The sequence below is a fragment of the Enoplosus armatus genome, chromosome 8, assembly GCF_043641665.1.
Source record: "Enoplosus armatus isolate fEnoArm2 chromosome 8, fEnoArm2.hap1, whole genome shotgun sequence".
Classification (NCBI taxonomy): Eukaryota; Metazoa; Chordata; class Actinopteri; order Centrarchiformes; family Enoplosidae; genus Enoplosus; species Enoplosus armatus.
In genome coordinates, this window is record NC_092187.1 from 8,421,297 (window position 1) to 8,441,275 (window position 19,979).

A 19,979-nucleotide genomic window follows, 5' to 3' on the forward strand; every position below is an offset into this window, starting at 1 on the left:
GTGTGCTTATATACATGCTTTATGTGTGTGTCCTTTATGTCTGTGCATATTTACCTTACCTTACTCACACCTCATCACAGTTTACATTGAAGTCCTACTGGGGCCAGGTGGTCTACTGATAAACCATCACTCTCAAGGGGGGGGGGGGGGGGGGGGCTGATTGAGAGATAATGTGTGCGGTTTAAGCTGTTCATGTCTTTGACTGTGTGCGTTTGCACGTACATGTGCTACCTATGAACTCACCCCACTATGACGATGACAAAGTCCAGCATGTTCCAGCCGTTTCTGACGTAGGAGTTTTGGTGCATGACCAGGCCGTAGGCAATAATCTTCAGAAATGTCTCTATAGTGAAAATGATCAGGAAGGCATATTCTACTGTTTCCTGCATATAGGGAAAGGAAGGATGAATAGAGAAAGAATAAAACAAAGAGAAAAGAAGAAAGTTTATTCATCCAAGTTCACCAAAACTTTACCAAAGAATTTCACTGTGGGCCGAATAATGGTGGATGCATGAGACAAACAGGTATAAGGCGTAACAACAAAGACACATTTTCCCTGGTTACCACAAAAGTTGGCATGGCAACTGGTTTCTTTTACGTCACAGCAAGCAGAAAAGTATCTTTGACTTGACTTTGATCAGATCCACAGCCTCATGACTCCTGCTGACTTACAGTAAAATCAGGTCTCCAGCAAAGTGTCAAAAGTAGTCTAAGAATGTGATTCAATGCTAATCCAATTCTGTTGCAAAAACCTAAATCTAACATAAAACTTAGTCATTGTCTGGCACTTTCAAGTAGTGTCCCCTGCATGCTGAGATTTGATTAGCACATCACCTCCAGAGGACATGCTGACTGGAACACTGAAAACATTTAAATAAATAAGTGGCCAGTGAAAATAGACTGCAGCAGTCAAACAGTGTGAAACAGTAGTCCACCATGATCTTACACTGAATCCCAGACCTCCTCAGCCAAGGTGACAAACGAAAGCAAAATATAGATTTGTTTTCCTTACAAAAACAACAAATATGGGTGCTTGTGAGCTACGGAAGTGTAATGCATTCGCTTGAGAAAAAAATGTTTGCCCTGTTTTTCTGAATTAATGAGAAAAAATGATTGGAGTACGGCTGCTGCTAATCAGCCTGACCCTCCATTAGTGCTATATGATTTGAGTAAGGGGTCAATACAGGTAATGTATCTAAGGAATTAGTTACATGTCACATGCTAAATGATGTCAGCTAACTGTTCACTTGACCATATGTAACAGAAGAGAGTAAACTGGATTAAACTTAAATCTAAATCAAGCTCTTGAGTAAATGAGAGCTTCTCTTGAGATTTTGAGATATCTCATTAATTCAGAAAAACAGGGCAAACAAGTGACATTCAAGTGAATGCATTACGTTTCCATAGTGAGCCAAAGCAGCCTGGTAAAATACGTCTGCATGTATCTTTGTATGTGCGTGCATATGTTATCACACCCTTCATCTGCGTAATAAAGCTTAGTGATATAGCAAGAATAGCAGCAGCAACGCAGGGCTGAATTAATTTAATAACGACAGACAGGAGAGGGAGAAAAAGGGAAGAGAGATAAATGATGAATTTATCAGATCTGAAATCTACATGCAAGGAAGGAAGTGAATCTCATGAGTGGGTGGGGTAAAAGTCTGGGTGTAGGTATATGTGTGTCACGTCCCATCTTAATATGACATCGGTTTGGTACAGGTTTCTGAGACTTGAGATCTAACAACAACATCTATATGCAACCATTTTATTTGTTAAAGAAAAAAACACAAAACTTCATGAATAAGATATTTTATAAAAGGAAGACCACACATCTGTCATCGGTGGTCATTCCACCATGTGTTTTTCACTACAAACTAATGTAGATCTTTAGGGATATTTGAAAAAATGATTGTCTGTTTTCTGGAGATATGGAGACACTGTCTGGTCCAGTCCTGAAGGTAAACATATTCATATATATGCAATTGAACATATTCTGTTGTTAAACACATTGGCATACTGTGCGTGTCTTCCACTTTTAGATATGATAAGTGTCTTAAAGTCAGAGGGTGCAGTTTTTCACTGATCAAGAAAAAAAAGTCTTTCCATATTTTTTCTCGATATAAGAATTAACACAGTTATATAATAACAAGTTTCATGGTCATACTGCAGCGTTCACAGAATAAATACATTCAAACCTCATACAAGAACTTCAAAAAATCCTGCCTTTTATTTTGTAAGCAAAGCTCAGAAGATATCTTTTGAGAGCTCAAGGTTTTCATCCAGCAGCAGCATTGTGAAACATATAACACCGGGCATTTATGGAAGGATGTGGGTGGAGAAGACCTGTATGAAATTACAGCCTTTATGCCTTGGACCACATTTTGATGCATTCTGGGGACTCTCATAAACGCAGCACAGGAAGTGACGCATTTTACATTAGTAGTTAACAGTGATGGTCACAGTGGATGAACAGACATCAGACAGACAACTCATCAGAACAAAATCCAAAGTAAAAGATGTATGTACAGTTTTACCGGCACAACTTAAGTAACAAAGATGTTGTCAAAAAATATATTTCAGGGCCAACAAAAAATAACCTGTCATCCCAAAGATGAAAACCCTTCAGTCATACTGTATGTCCTGCTGCATCATCAGCATGTTTCCATGGTAACAATGTGGTAATGGAAACAGGTCCCTGAATTTGGACATTTCCACACACATCTATTTATTGTGCTTACACATTATTTCAGTTTCTCACCTCCACTTTCTTTCTCTCTCACAGAAACACCTTTCACTCTCCTACGTATCTCCCTTTTCTCTCCCTGTCTCTCCCACACACAAACTATGTCTCTCTCTCTCTATCTCCCTCAATGCAAAAGGTTAGTGAGTCGGCAGGTTTTAAGGCCCATTAAGCTAAGCACTTCTCTTGTTGATTTAAAGGACGCAAACACACAAATTGCACACGGACAGCACACACAAAGACTCACATAGACACATTCATGCACACTGAAAGACCCTGACGACAACAGTAACACGCACACTCAGACTTCACACCCACACATGCGGGCAGAGAGACCTGCAGTAGTACACACTTCTGAAAGGCAGCAAGCCAACCAGACAGTTTCACACAGGGATTATAGACAGTCCTGGCAATGGCGACTCAGACACAGCCACAGTTAGGACATGTACTTAAACAGCAGCCATTGTAAAAACAGCTACCAGTTTGTTTTTGCAAGTTGCATAACTGCATGACTGCTTATCATTGCATGCAGTCTAATTTAATTTCTTCTTCTTTTCAGGCAGCCCCCTGCATTTATTTCCATGAAGCATAAAAATCTATTTGTGGTCTCTTTAAACTTGCTTGAGTTGTGTAACCCATCACAATGAACAGCACATGTGCAAACATTTTTATTTCTAGAGATGGGAATGTCCGTCCACAACTTTGGTCCAGACTGAAATATCTCAGCAACCATGAGTTGGATGCTGTGACATTTTGTACAGACATTCATTGTTCCAAGAGCATGAATCCTGCTGACTTTGGTGATCTGCTGACTTTTCATCCAGAGCCACCTGTTACGGCCGCGGCCATTCCCAGCAACCCCTAGTGTTTCCTTGTGTTGTTTCCCTTCCCTGTTCCCAGTCATCACATCTGCCATCCATCAGCTCATCAGCTCTGCAGTATGTCTACCCCAGTTCTTCAGCCACTCATCGGTAGCGGTAGCTACTTCTCAAAGCCTACTCAGATTATCTACCAGCTATACAGTCTCTCTGTATTATTTTGTTACTAATACCTGCCTCTCTGTGTCCAGGATCATCTTCAGCCTGCCTGTCTTCCTGATTGTCCCCCTGCCTCCCAGCTATCCTCATCTGCCACGCTTCCCTTCACTCCACGCTCACGCCAGCCTCACCCTACATTGCCTTCCGTCTTCCCTGCTGCCTTTGGATTCCATTCCCCTGCCATCAGCTCCGCATCCAGATTCCATTTAATAATAAAACCTCACCTTATCCAAACACAGCTCTGTCCGTGTCCTGCACTTCGGTCCCTCCAGTGTGCGTAACACCACCATGAGGTTGAAATTTATGGTTTTTAGTGAACAACTATTGGATGGATTGCCATGACATTTGGTGCACACATTCACACCCCCCTCAGGATGAATAGTAATGATTGAACATTTTCAATTTGTCCAATACGTTATCACAATATACCTGCAAAACTCAGATGGTGAGCATGGTAAACATTATACCTGCTAAACATCAGCATGTTAGCATTGTCCATAGCAAGTACAGCCTATTGTAACAATTCTAACAACAGTATAACTCACAGTGAAAATTACACAATTCAGGCAAGAGTCTGTCCATTGATTTTCCTACTATACAGAACTAAAAAAATCTGACAGATTTCACCTTGTTTAGCACAATATTCAGCAGTAATGCAAAATATTCCTGGTTCTTAGTGAATGGGCCATAACACAAAACATGCTAAATCACTGCAGCTACTTTAGATCAGAACAATAGAACAAACAGGCTGTTGTCTAAATATAGATTTTTCTACAATGGCTGTGTCTTTGTCTGGCTCCTAACTGTTAACTGGTGTAAACTGAGTGGTGTGCCATTACAGTAGCTGGGTGATGACCTGTTAAGGTCAACAAGCGCCGTTGACTCAGAGCTGTTTCCCACTGATAAGAGCCATGAACACACACCTGCCTCCATCCAATCTAACATTCTTGCTCCATCCTCCTGTTTACATAGGTCTGAAATGTCTGCTCCTCTGCTTAGTGAACAGCTGACAAAGTGTGTGTGTGTGTGCGCGCATGTGTGTGTGTGTGTATCTGTCTGTGTTCAGTCAACTGCACTCAGGTTGTGACCCGGGAGTATGGCTGATAATCAACAGGGCTGTGTCTGAAGAATGGAGATACTGCAGGACAATGGAGACACCAAATAGCACATCATCTTACATACTGAATTAACACACACACACACTAGAAACAATGCACATGGAAGAACAGCAATTACACCTTACAAAACTGTTTGTGCGTTCAAAAACAAAATCAACAGAGAGAGAAAAAATGAAGACATTTCAAAATTCAATTATATTTTGTTGGCCTGCGTATATCATTTACTTGTCCCACTAGTAATAGAGGCACAACTGACTGTTTAATAGTTAGCTAAATGAATTGAAGCTTGTTCTTTGTGTTTTAAGATGAACTTTTGACCAACTAAATCAAAATTAAAAAGAAAATCCATGACATAATGAATCATGGACACAAAACTATGATGGCATATTAGGATCATTGTAGGTAAAAAAAAAATGGAGCCAGGGAGGAGAAAGGATATTAAAGTTTAAAGTGGTAAATTTACAGGGGGGAAAACCTCAGAAAAAAAATGTTTTTTTTCCGTCAAAGGAATCACATTTGTACAAAACGCTGGGAGAACAGACAGACAGCAGTTTTCAGAGGGCAGGTGCATGTGTGCGACGCTGTTAATGAAAACAAAACACTTCCTGCACCTGCTTCAAATTAAAAGCTTTCCAGTGAAAGGACAGGATTATGAATTTACTGTGAAGCAGCTGCAGGAGTAATCACTGTGGGCAGCTCAGCTCATTTTAGTTTTAATTAAATAAACACACTTTAAGGTTAAATACATTACAATTCTTAATCAAAGCCAATAAATAAACAAATTTATCGGGTGTGGAAAGAACAGCTCGACTACTTTAAACTATTTTTGAGTACATACTTTGTTTTCAAAATAACAAATATTGTTTCACCCTGGGTCTCAGGACAGTTTCAGTTTTGTCCATCAGAAACTCATTTAGCATTAAAGCCCACAGTTTAGGAAACTAAAGAATAATACGAGGGGACTTGCTGTGCTCATGTAACTTCCTCTGTCCTCCTCCCTGCAGGGCACAGGGAGTGGATTTAATAAGTATAGGCAGAAAAGTAATACAGTAGTCTTTGCACTCTGCCCTATTACATACCTCACGGTACACATGGCACAATGTTACATAATAAATATGAAATCCCTATTATTATTTTTCACATCCCCAGGGGGTTCCTGGATAGTGAGTGTAAGAGTGTGTGAGACTAACTCATGGCGCAGGCCTAAAACTGATTCTGTGTGATGCAATCAGAGTGGGGTGCTGACCTGGAGGTGAAGAGAGAGACGACAAGCGGCGCCCGAACCCTGTCAACACTCTCCTCTCTGGGCAACCCTTTGTTCTGTTAGAACTGGGGAGGCCGCTGGGAAATGTTGTGTTGTGTTTGGTTGTGTTTTCTGTCATGTCAACTGCATGTCAACAGTTAAAGTTATAGGGTCCAACTGTTTTTGCTTCCTGTGTCCAAGCCCAGCAAAAGTGGTGCATCGAGGTAATCTCCTTCTGTGCTTGTCGTACAGCTGTGATAGGGATAATGTTGCCATGGAAATCAGGATTGTTTCATGTGTGGGCAGAGAATGAGACTTGAAGACAACCTCTGGTACAGCATACAGTCAGATAAATAGTCTTCACTGATGCACTGCAGTGAATGCTCGGCCCATTAACTTAACTTTAACAGAATAATAGACAGTAAATCTTTTGTAGCCATAAAATGCCTTTAAATCTTAGCAGCACACATAAAGATGAGTGAGCAGGGTTTTATTTATAGTAGTTCACATTTTGTTTGAATTTAAAAAATATGGCTCAGTACTTTTTTTCTGGAAGGTCTCTATGGATAATTACAATTCTTCTTATGTGTGTGTTGGTGGTGATTTTAAAAATCCTTGCCCCGTTAAAATGATGTTTCACCTTAAAGGTGCAAACATATGTTTAGGAGTGTGTTTACATTGACAAGGTCTTTGCCTCACAGTTTTTGCATTATGCAGCTCAAATTATACAGTAGGCCTGAATGGCTATGGAATATTCTATGAATACTTTGTCCGTGTTTTTTTACAGTACTTAATTGCCACTGGCTACGTTTGTAGTGAAGGAAGGACTAAGTGCATTTGTCCTTCTCTCCCTTAAAACTTTCACCTTCATGTCTTTAAGATGTGTTTTCTCTCCACAGCTCTGCGCTGGCCCAGGCACACAAAGCAGAGACAAAAACAAAGCAGCTTAATTGATTTAAGGAGGAGCTGTGCGTCCTGTAAGCTCCTAAATCCCCTGTTTTGGGAGCTGGACAAGAAATGTTGGTTGCTGAAGCCAAGAGAGCTCACAGTCTCTGTACAGAGGATGAACAAAATGTCCTAGATGATGTTATCAGATACGGAGAGACTGTGGAGCATGCTTTCAGTCAGGAGGAGTCAATACAGTAACTGTCTGTGCGCTTTGGGTGAAAAACACTCCGATACAGTTGTGCTGTGAATATGAAGACACTTAGGGTTCTGCCGCATGTCATTGTAGTTTTTACCTTTGTCAAATGATTCAATGAAACACTGTGCTGCATCGGTAACTTCCCCGCATTAAATAATTCTTCTAATGTAATCAAGTTTTGATTTCATCTCAAAATGCACAAACAATCAATCTGGTCTGAGTGAATACACTGCAACATATTCAAATACAATTTTAATGATGTACATTTAGTACTGACTGTCAACACTTTGACATTGTTTGTACCAGTCTACCATTATGTCACCATTATTACCATTTGGTGGTAGAAGCCAAGTCAGTGTGAAACAACAGAGTTTAAACCGAGAGTGATTAAAAACCAAACCCCATCTGTGAAAAAGAACAAAATAAAAACCAATGATGGCACCTCCGAACTGCCATCATTGGTTTTTATTTTTAAATCATTAACTGAAGCTCTCAAATTGGTAAAGACTAGCTCATGTTCGTGTGTAGTGTCCTTCAACAAGACACCAGACACCTGCCTGCTCATGCTCAGTGCTGTAATACATTTCATTCTAAATGGTTAAAAATCTTAAGAGAAAACACGTCAGCAAAGTGAATTAAAATAAAATCCTTAATCATACAATCAAATTGTCACATTAACCAGTGATTGATACTTAATGAAGGGGTATAAAATGTTCCTTATGTACTGATTTAACAAAAGTGATTAACTGAGTTGGTTACATCATTGTTGCAAACATGTTAGACCCCACAGAGGACATAATCTGCAGTTCATTTAACGTAAATTAAATTACCACATTCTTATTATATTTGCAACATTTAATCAAGACCTGAGTTTGAGATACTACCTTATTAGTTGCCACAAAACACCTGACCAAATGCCTTTCATCAGCTAAATGGAAAGTTTGCACAGCATGGTTTATGTGTGATGGAGGGAAATACTGTAAACATAAATAATATTATAGTGCTGGTTTATGCCGATGAAGAAGAGACTGATGGAGGAAGACTGTAGATCAGTGTAATGGTTGGTTTAAGGACACACAAAGAAATAGAAAGTCTGAAATAGAGAATGGCACTGATAACCTGTTTGACAAATCATTGTCCTCCAAAGGATCACAATGAACTGCAACCCCAAATTCAACACGTTTTGACCTACTTCATTCCCAACATAAAATGAACATGATAAGCTTCACAAAGGTAGGATTTACTGCAGGGTTAGTGAACCAGATTGTATGATATTGCAGTTGTTTGTATGGTTATTGTATTGTACGATCTGCATCAGGCTGTAAAACTGGTGAGAATTACTTTGTTCTCGAATAAGAGAAACTGGTAACAGCAATGGTGACTTGGCTGTACTCTGCAAGTGCCACATTATGTTGTGTGAATCTTTGCAGTTATACTAACAAGTTAATTTTTTTTGCACTATCCCACCACACATGACCACCTAATTAATTATCTGAATGTGATTTTATCAGTCTGATTTAGGATTACTTTTTCTCATCTCTTCCATGGATACTTCAGTAATTTAGAAAACATAGATTATAGTAGAAAATATTTTCAAGAAGTAGCATCCACAACACAAAAAAATACAATTAGCTGTGATATGTTAGCAAACTGTTCCTCCTCACACCATATTTAGATTGACTTAAAGCTACAATATTATTTAACTATAATTTTGGTTGAAGTAACTAATTTTGACGATTGCATCTCACTAACAATAATAATTTATAATTTAAGGGTTCCTTTAAAAACAAATGTGTGTCTATGACTGCCCCCTTTTTTTTTTTTACCTGGACCCGGTCTGAATCAAACAACCAATCAGGGTTAGTTAGCAAGTAACTAGTCAATCACAGCGACTGTGTAGGGAGGGGCTTAGTGGACTGATACGAGGCAGCAGAGAGAGAGGTTTAGCCCCTCCAACCAAAGGACGCACCAAACATGCACAGACTGACAAACAAAACAAACTGAACCAAAATGTGACTAAATTATGAAAAAGTTTCAAGTTAGTCGTAATGAGTGTTTGATTATGTGGCTCAAAAGCAGTTTAGAAGCTCAGTATTGTTCCATCCATTGATTATTAATGAAGATTGTGTGTACTTTTAGCTTCTTCTAAGTAACTTTGTTCTTCAGTTGTCAGTTGCTTTGCTGTTAGCCTTTCTCTGCCACCCTTACTTCTCCTCCAACACTTGTTGCCATCAGTCTTTGTTTATGTTGAGCACATGCTGAGAGTCAGCTGTTTGACAAACTGAAAGAAAGGATGTGAGACAGATTTGTGTTTACTTAAACGGAGCAAGACAAACAACTGTTCAATTAGGACTGTCCTTGTAGGAGACAGTTTTCATTTTGATATTCATTCTGACATTGTTGGGAAGTGTGTGATCTTTACCTTCTTTCTTGGTAAGGGCAAATTTGAGTTTTTGAGAGATTTTGAGAATGATGACATTTGTGGAAAGTAAGGACATTTGGTCGGGTCCTCTTTTCTTCAAAGGCCAGTTTGGTTAAGACGTGGTTTCGGGGGAAATGTTGAATGAATTGGGTTTTAGTTTAGGGTCAGCGTTGAGGTTAGGCATGTAGTTGTGATGGTTAAGGATAGAGCTTGAGAGCGCATTATGTCAATGAGGATCCTCACAAGTATGGAAGTACAAACGTGTAAGTGTCTTGAACGGGACCGTGAGTCAGGCAGGCTGAGCCACAGATTCACTGAAGCTGAAGACAGCTGTCGTGCATTAAAATGTGAACACACACACAAATAAAGACAGACAGACAGATACACACGCATGAATACACAGAAATGAACAAACATATGCATAAAGTGACTGATGGACCACTGGATACTTTCTAACAGATGCAGACAGTGGTTGCCACTTCAGAGATCTCTTTGCCTTCTTTTGACTTTGTTCTGAATTAGTTCCCTCTTTGTGCAGCTCAGTAGCAGCAGTGACCCCATAAAAATCCCAACATCAGTTTTAAAAAATATCAGCATCTGCAGTACATGAATATATTGTGATCAACATTAAAATGAAAACTCAACCCCTTGAAACAAAACTTTTGTTAGTGCTGCAAGAATCTAATTTAGAGTTTAAACACTGAAGTAAAATCACTTCATTAGTCAGTGTGTAAAGAATACATGTTAATGTACGTTCATTGTGATGGTACTATCAAACAAATGCCACAGTTGGTCCATATACCACCTTTCTACACATTCGACAAGTAAAAATACAAAAAAATTGAATTTGATCACATTATCAGAATTTTACGTGTTGCTGTGTAGAATATGTTGTCCCAGCAAAATGGCAAACCAAACCCAAATCCATTGAAACAAAAGCACAAATGTATGTGTGTAGCATCTTTGAGTTGAACAGTTAAATACATACATTTTTATCCAACACCACACCTCCTTATCAGCATTGCACTTTGCCAGCTTCTAAGTTTTCTGCATTTAACATTGACCCCTGAAAAAAATGTAAATGTCTGTGTAACTGAATGACATTCCACAATTAAAATACATACACATATGTAAGTAATGTAATTAATGTTAACTTATTAAAACTGAGTTGAATAGTTGGGCAAAAACTAGATTTTACTGCAGACTTTAAGTGGCTTTTAATGTATTGAACTTATTGTATTGAAGCACACTATTGTGCTTAAATCGTTCCAATTTATTTTAATTTTTTTAATTAATTTATTAATTTAATTTAGTGTTCAAAACTCAAACAAATTATTTTCACTATTATCAATTACTTACATCTTTTAAGTCAACCCCTTGCCTTAGACTTTTGTAAGTAAAGTCAACTTGTCGGGTTAACAGTGCAGGTTGTTCTGAGAACAGCAGCCATAAACAATATTTACTTTTCAATTTTACAAAGCAAATCAGGATCACAGTATGTGAACAACAAAAAGAGGGACGTTCTACAAAAAACTGCTGTACTTTTCTGTTCTGAACACCGTGAGTTCGGTACTGTATATAATGGATATGCTTTGTGTTTTTCAGGTGACTGTAGTGTCCCCCTTGCTCCAACTCTCTATATACTGGTGTGTGTGTGTGTGTGTGTGTGTGTGTGTGTGTGTGTGCGTGTGTGTGTGTGTGTGTGCTTAAATTGATCAGAGACAAGGGATGGCCCGCCACCACCATCATGCCTGACCTGCCAAATAGATCAGCTGGGAGCATCACACACACACACACACACATACACACACACATACACACACACACACACACAGACACACACACACACACACACACACACACACACACACAGAGCAGATGCAGGTTCACTCTCTGCCACTACCCTCAGTGACAATAACACGAGCTGACATAACACTCAATGCCATGTGGCTCAGACCAGTGTGTGTGTGTGTGTGTGTGTGTGTGTGTGTGTGTGTGTGTGTGTGTGTGTGTGTTTGGGTGTGTGTTTGGGTGTTCAGGCTAACCCTGGTCATCCCCCACACACCAGGTACTGTAGCATCCTATAATGCTCTGTCTATGACCAAGAGCGGTGATGATGTCTGCCTGAGTCACGTGATGTAAACAGGAAGTCGCACTTTAAAAGGAAAATAAAACTTTATTTGTATTCATTCACGTTGTTCAGCAAACAAGTTGTCTTGGATAGCACAAAACATGGGCAGGGCCTTTGTTGCATGTCATTCCCCTCCCCATGTCTCTCCACTGTACACTGGACACTATCTGGCAAAAATAGTGTTGAAGAACAAATTCACATAATCATGCTGTCAGAGAAGCCTGTGTTATGTGAAACTTTGCAACTCTCCTTGAGGGAGGCTGTTGTGAGAAAGTTGTTGCAATGAACCAATACAGGATTTTACTTGTTGTAAAATGTAACTAGTGGTAAATAGTGACAGTAATCTCAGTCATTTATTCTATTTTTTATGAAAAATAAAAAATAGATGATGGGATACAGATGTACTGCATTTTGGCAGTTAAGCCTAAATACAAAATACAAAATTTCAACGACAGTCCAACAGTTGTTGAGACATGTCAGTCTGGACCGAAGTCCATGCTAGCAGTATGGCTAAAAAAAAAAGAGCACACACACGATATTTACACAGCAAAAGCCATACATTCATAAATCCAGTGACTGATCAGACTTCCTATTTTCACATCATGGCAATTAATCAGAGCAACATTGGGTAAAAGAGACAACAGGTTTTCTTCCAGTCAGCTTATATTAAAGGCAAATGACTCAATATGTCATGATGAGCTGTGGATGTGTGAGTAATAACAGCACACGGGAGCAAACAAGCAGTGGTCAAGCAAGAGAGAGTTATAGTTAGTCTGAAGTTATTTTCTTCAATCTAAACCTCAATACCTTCGAGTTGATATCACGACTGGGACTCTGAGAGAAACAGTGCCTCAGGTCCGCCTCTCTTTCTGCCGAAACACTCTCTGGCAAGCATCACCTCTGCCAACCAGCTTTCTCTGAGAAGCCCTGCGAGTGTTTATGCATGAAGATATTTTTATAGATGTCTGTGTATGCTCTTGTGAGAGTGTGTCAGTGTGATTCTGTTAGTGTACTAGCGTGCGCGTGAGGCCATGTGCAAGTGAACCGGCGCATGTAGGTGAATCAGCCAGGCGGCCAGAAGCAGGCTAATCAGCTCCTATTAGCCTGTGTTCCCATTGGTCTTAATAAGATTAATGAGTGCCAGAGAGGCTGAGGATGTGCTGCTCATTGCTACAACACAGCTACCATTAGTGCTCTTCTTATTCTTACAAGAAGACTAATGGAGTGTTTTTCTTAAATCTACAGCATCTCTCTCCTGATGCTAAAGCCCCTTTTCACACATCTAAATGTATAATGTACTAAGTGCAAGAGTAAGGTAGGATTATCACACACACACACACACACACACACATGCACAGAGTACACCCTGTAAACAGAGGAATTAGGTCTCCTTTGCTGGACTGTCCATCTCTCTCTCTCTGCATGATATATTCATGAGAAAAACTGTGGTCCTATTATAGATGCTTCAATGGTACGTTAATTATCTTCACCTCTCCTGTCGATTCACTGCAGGTTAGAGCTGCACATTTTGCACAAGTTTGAAGTTTTCAATTCATTTTCAAACACAGCGCGACAATTTGGTAACAGGGTGTCAAAAAAAACACAAAATCTCAATGATTCTGCACAAACAACGGACAAGATAGATTGCATGAAATCCTGAAAAAAACAAAAATGTCCCGGTTTCATATCAGCTTTAATCCAGAAGCGGGTTGACAGCCGATCTATCACTTTCAGGACTGGATGTACAGAATGCAAGAAGGACAGAAAAAAGAGAAGGTACTATGAATGATATGCCGACATCGCTGCTACCCACAAAAGTTTCTGTTGTAAGCTGCGTAAAATGTTTTGGTTGATGTTGAATCAACATGCAGCGTACTGTTAACTCGCCACTTTCTTCACGTTATCTTCCAGTAAAGGAAGGAATCATGGAAGAAAGGAAGACAGGAAGACTGTCAATAATTCTGCTTAGTCCCGGAGTAGAGAAACAGGGATGTGATTTATATTGTCAGCCTCCCGTCTCTCTCCTACAGCATGTCTGCTTCCCTCGTGTCTCTCCCCTTTGGCGTCCCTATTTCTCTGTCTGCCTCTCTCCTTCTCCCTGTCTCTTTCTGTTTTTTCCCCATTTCTCTCTCATCTCCGGATATAGGTCTGTCTGTTTGATGTAGATGACATAAGATATGAATACAGACAAGAACACTTGCTAATTATTAAACTGATAAGTCTTGCCTGAGACTCCTTTTAATGTGCACGAGTGTGTTAAAGAGATTGTATTGTGCAGTATATATTGTAGTGTATATTTTTGATGAATAGGAAACCAATCTATTCACACACACGCTGAATATTCCCAGATATAAACTTATTACTGACCCTTTTGGTTTATGGTACAAAGGTTGAATAAATGTCATTGAAAACTTTTCAAGTAAAAGTTCTTAGATGATTTCTTGTTGTTTGCTTCTGTCTCTTATTACAGCCAGGTACATTGTGAAAATGAACATAAACATCTTCTCTAATGTAAAAAGGCTGCAACACAGCTGCAATAGATTAGACTTGGTCTGTTGTAGATTGTGGCATTCCACCTAAATAAGACACCTTACATTTTCCCTTTTTGCCAAAATGCTGAATATGGTACAAATCTTTGTCCTAAGCAGGAGAAAGAAAACACTCCATCAAGAGGAAGCTTGACCCATCAGCAATGGATGAACTTTTCACTGAGAGGTAATTAAGGTTTACGGAAGGCACAGATGTTTTAGATCTATCAAAGTCTGACACACTTTAACATTCAAACACTTGAAGTCATCGGAAAACCAGAGATTTGGAGCTCTGATATTGTCCTCATTAGGAACCTTTGAGTGTGTCATCATGCTTATCACGCGGCCACTAATCAAAGGAAAACAAGGCAGGCTGGGTTGAAGATTTCATCCATTTTCCTACTTTGTTTAACCCCTGGTTGATTTCACAAATGAACTGGTAACGTAGCCCCATTTCAAGGTTCAAGGTTTGTGACTTCAGCACTTGTATGTTACTCCATGATGCGGCCGCAAGAAGTCGTAACATAACAACTGTTATCGAGCAGCCGGTTGTATCTTCAAAGGTATTTTTGTGATCTCATGGATATCTACTATCTGCCCTGAGGCAAAGTCAACGTTTAAACCTTAACATGTCTACAGACTGCACCGCTCCGCTCTGCTCTACTTCTTTGCAGGGACGTTAAGTCCACTGTGCAAGCCGAGGAAATATTGGATTTAAATGTTAGTTTCCTCCCCGGACAGATTTATCTTTCCAGGCAGACAAAATACATCTGTGTGATCATGAAAATACCTTTAAAGATTCAACCCCCTTCAGGATAACAGCAGATAAGATCAGATAACAACATTTTTCCCCTAAGGTTTGTGTGTGGTTTATGTGACCAAATCAAGTACACTGTGCTGAGGTCACAGAATGGGCCTACTGGTAATGTAGCATGAAGCATTGTTGCTATGGTTACCTTGCTATACCACTGATTTGGATTGATGGTAAACAGTTTACTATTAATGAGTCTATAACAATTTTAGTTACTCATCAGAACGAAAAGTCAAAATATGTACAGGCTTTGTAACCATTATTGGTTCATTTGAAAGTGAAAAGCAAAACAAATGTCTGAATCACAAAATTCATATTTGAATCCATGTTCATGTCTATTTTTATCCTTTCTGTCTCTTCTAGCTCTGAGGGCAGCATCAGTCCAGACAGCGTTTGTTGGAAGTGCAGCAGCTGAGTTCGGCCTCTGTGCTTTCCTGTTCTCTCTACTCGTTTCCCAACTAACCAAATAATAGCTAGTGTCTATTTTTAGTCGTGGATATTCATAATCCCGATGTCAAAACAGCCAGCATGGCCACAAACAGTCAAAACAGCCAGCGTCGGTACTGGCTGACCACCAAAACCTACTTACTATTCCAGAGTTGGTATTAAGATGGACGACCGCCGCAGCATCACAGATCTGCCTCGATATATAAAACATAAACAGTCATGTGTGTGATAGCAGGGCTTCATCAGTTTACATGCGTAAGTAAGTGACGATACACAGAACACACACACATTATTGCTGCTGATCAAAGCTGCTCAAAACAGCATTCATTCAATTAGCAGTAGAGTGAGTTTAAACATGTTAATAACAGATAAACAGCAGGTCTCATTCAGAAGAGATGATGAGAGAAAGAGGTAAGAAAGCGTCTCCCTTTTTCACCTCTGTCCTTTCGCCTTATTTTTTCATGTCTCATCATCCTTCCTCTCTCTTTTTACTCCTCTCCTCTTCTTCTTCCAATTCTAATTTCACCCATCTTTCTCTCTTTAATACTTATCTTGTCCTCATTCTCCACTCTCATCCGGTCTTCACCTACAATCTTAACCTCCCCTCTCCTCCCTCCTTCTGTCATCCCCTTTTTTTCTTCCTCTCATTATCTCCTCCTTGTTCTCCTCACTCTCTCTCCTCTTTCATCCACACTCTGCCCTCTCTTGACCACTCTCCCCTCCACTCTGCTCTTTTCTCAATTTCCTGTTCCTCTCTTTCTCCTCTCTCTCTACTCTACTCTCTCTGTCTTTTCTCTCTCCTGTTCAGAGCCTTCTCCTCGCATACTCCACGAGTCTCCATGGCCACAGTTGTCACGGCAGCAGGCTGTGCTGTATGTAAAAAAACGAAGTGAAGGAGCAACACACTGAATATAAACACCCAGCTAGTTAAGATACCTAGACAGAAGTTGCTTATATTGATGATGGAGATCGAAGGTTTGCCCAAACCGAAAACAAGGCGGGGCAGTCGTGGTCAGTGTCTTAACCCCTAAGCCACAGAGGCGCTCCATGTTAGCTGAAGCAATATGTATGACAGGTATTGTGAAGAGGCTTCTTCACAATAAAAGACTCCATTGTGTTAACAATATGATCTTTATTACAACCATAATAGCACAGCAGTGAGGCTGTTTTGAAAGTAAGAACAGAAAGGTAGAAGCAAAACAAAACTCCAAACCACCACAATACCACAAAAAGCTGAACATAGACAGCTACATACATATTCACAGCTTGAGCCAATGACATTAACTAGCCAACGTTTACCTCAACATATCAACTGAGGGAAGAAGATGGTCCTTCTGTCCAAAGGTCCTGGGCTGGCCTAGTAATATAATGGGTCTGCAATATTTTAGGGCCAGGTTGAGGTTGCAGTGAAACTATACAGAACAGGGCTGTTGGGATAAGTCTGCCAGCCGCAGGCAGAATTCTCCTCCTCTTCCACTATCTGCGCATTACTGTTTGGCAAGGGCACCGTTGCTGCGTCCTGGGCTGAGCTTCGCTCAAGACAATTGTGATTGTGAAGAAATACAAACAAGCCAGAGCGTTTTTTCCCCTATCCCAGAATGATAATGGGTCGAACCAGACCTTTCTCCAGTACTGGCACAGCGTTAAAACAGAGTGTCTGGCTATGCGAAACTAAGATAATGGTGAAAGAGGGAAAATCCTTAAAAGTGATTTAATTACAAGTTAGAGTAATTTTGAAACTTGTGCTAAAGAAAGTAATTACAGTTGCATTCCCACAGTAAGCACTGTGACAATGTCATCCAGACTAGCCGTGCATTGATAGATCAGTAAAAAAAAAGAAGAAGAAATTTCATTGTGTAACAGTCACAGTGTCCAGTGAAACCTGCCAATAAAAGATTTCAGCCAAACAAACATGGCGCAGGTTTAAATGCCTGACTTGCACAGCCAAGCATCCTGCTGTAAAGGAGAAAACTGTTGCACGCTGCAAAGAGATTTAAGTTCTCATTTATTCCACAAGCCATAAACCTGCTTAGCTTTAACAGATAATCTCCTCATCACATTTCCTGGTCATTCAATCTACTGCCACTTTCATAATTCATTTTGGAGAGTTTCGTTTGAATAATATACATTTATCATTTGAAACACAGAGCACCTACAAGTGCAAAATGAATCCTGTTACCTTTTCAAAGGATGTCGAGTCCAGACAATAACAACTAATACAACCGCGTATTAGAGTTAGTGAATGATGAAAAGTTATACAGCACTTTAAAACAAAGAATCTTCATTTTTCTTCATGTTTCTTCTTAGTTTATTCAATTCAATTTGTTGCTATTTCTATGCAAAAAAATAGCTGAAGTAGACGTCTTTATAACTGCATATATACTTTAAGACAGATGCAGTAAAAATCTACTTTCCTTGTTCACATCAAACTCAACACCTGGCCATGCCATCAAAGGCAGGTTCAGGTGGAATGTGGTATACTAGCCTGTGCTTCACTTTGTGCTTAGATGTGTATTATAATATTATTTGCATTTGCTTCTCGTCTTTTCATTGAAAATGAATGTTAACGAGCTTCTATTCAGCAGACAGTGATTTGGGTGAAGTCCAGCAGAACACTGTGTTTTTAGTCCCTTGGTCTGGTGTAGAAGGCTTAACACTGCATTCATTAAGTGTGCTCTGCTCTGAGTAATGTCTCAACAAAGCGTGGTTTTGGAATACAAGGCCTTAAACAGTGGCCATAAACACTTAAATTACAGTGTCTGTGTCTGTGTGTGTGTGTGTGTGTGTGTGTGTGTGTGTGACACAAAGAGTAAGAGAGAGAGAGTGAGTGTGTGCTTATGTGTTTATATCCCACATTCCCTGCAGTGGCTGTGGTCCCCGGGCCTTTGGGTGCTAAGCAGTCGCTCCAACAGGCCTCCTGACATCTGGGAATCTGTTACCCCATGGCCTGAAAACCTGTAAAGCCCCTGGGCTCCATTTAAAATACACAAACACTTGCATAACACTCAGACATGCCCACACAAGTCTTGTGTGTGTGTGTGTGTGTGTGTAATATTAGACTAAAATGTAAACATTTAAAGTGTTTTATGACCAAAAATGGTCTCACTCACTGAAACAAACATTTGAGTCTTCTTCAATGAGAGTTTGTGTAATTTTGAATTTAACAGACAGTGTATTTGTGAGCATGTTTGCTGGAGTTATACAGAGTCTATATTTAACACATGATAATGATGAAGAGGAGTGACAGCTCAGAGAAGGAAGGAAATGAGTCATAATGATGAGACCGCACTCTAATAAAACTGTATGATCACAGATGTCCTGAGGCTACTTTAACAGTGGCTGTGCACACACACACACACACACACACAGACAGATAGAGGAGTTCTAACCTAATTTATGCTACTTACATAATTTCAAAACACTCAAATGTGCAAACTTACGCTTGTGGTTAAAGATCACATTCAGAATTTCTTGATTTAAAGAAGATTACTGAATACTCTCTCTCACACACACACACACACACGCACACACACACACACACACACAAGCATTAACATTCACTATATATTTTGTGGACACAATCACTAGGCCAGAAACTAATGATTGCTTTTTATTAATGACTAATCAGCAGACCTTTTCACAGCAGACATTTTGACATGTCACAGCAGGAAAATCACAGGACTAATTAACTGCAGCAACGATGGCTCAGTTCCATGTTATTAATTGCACCTGGGCTTCTCCTGCCATGACATCTGCTTATAGGGATGAGCGATATGAACAAGATGCTCTATCATTGAATGTGTTATTTCATAACGCAATATCAATGTACATTTGTGACAAAATACATTTTCTGGAAAATCAGTTGAGACACTACTAATGTAAACCAGTGAATTAAATACATGACATGTTAAGGTACTTCATCACAATGATGCAAAAGTCCAATAACAATCCAATATGGTCGTTAAAAAGACAGAAACAATATAAATATATATAAACATTATAGCAAAATTGGTTGACAAATGTATTTTTTTTTCACTAATTAAAATTCTTCTATAAAATGTCAAAAAATAATAACAAATACTCATCACAAGTTGCGAAAGCTCAATGAAGCATTTAGAGGTATAACCTGTGAATTTGATAAGTGACATGACAGATTCCTCTATAGTCAGTCAAGATAGTCATCAATTAGTGTTTTGTTATTGGTTAATTGATTCATTAATTCAGAACTAACACATATACACATAAACACACATACATACACATATATGCACTTGCACACAAACACACACACACATAACAGATGATAACCTTGAACATATTGTTAACAACATACAAGGTCACCAAACACATTTACACAA

General features: G+C 39.5%; 1 protein-coding gene across 1 annotated transcript in view; it reads right to left on the reverse strand.

Annotated features, from left to right (window-relative positions):
• Positions 1-19,979, reverse strand: part of cacna1db (calcium channel, voltage-dependent, L type, alpha 1D subunit, b) — an 81,194-nt gene that overhangs the window by 44,919 nt on the left and 16,296 nt on the right. The window contains exon 4 of the mRNA XM_070911016.1: positions 244-383. Coding sequence (XP_070767117.1) covers positions 244-383 — 140 coding nt within the window. The remainder of the gene's footprint in view (positions 1-243; positions 384-19,979) is intronic.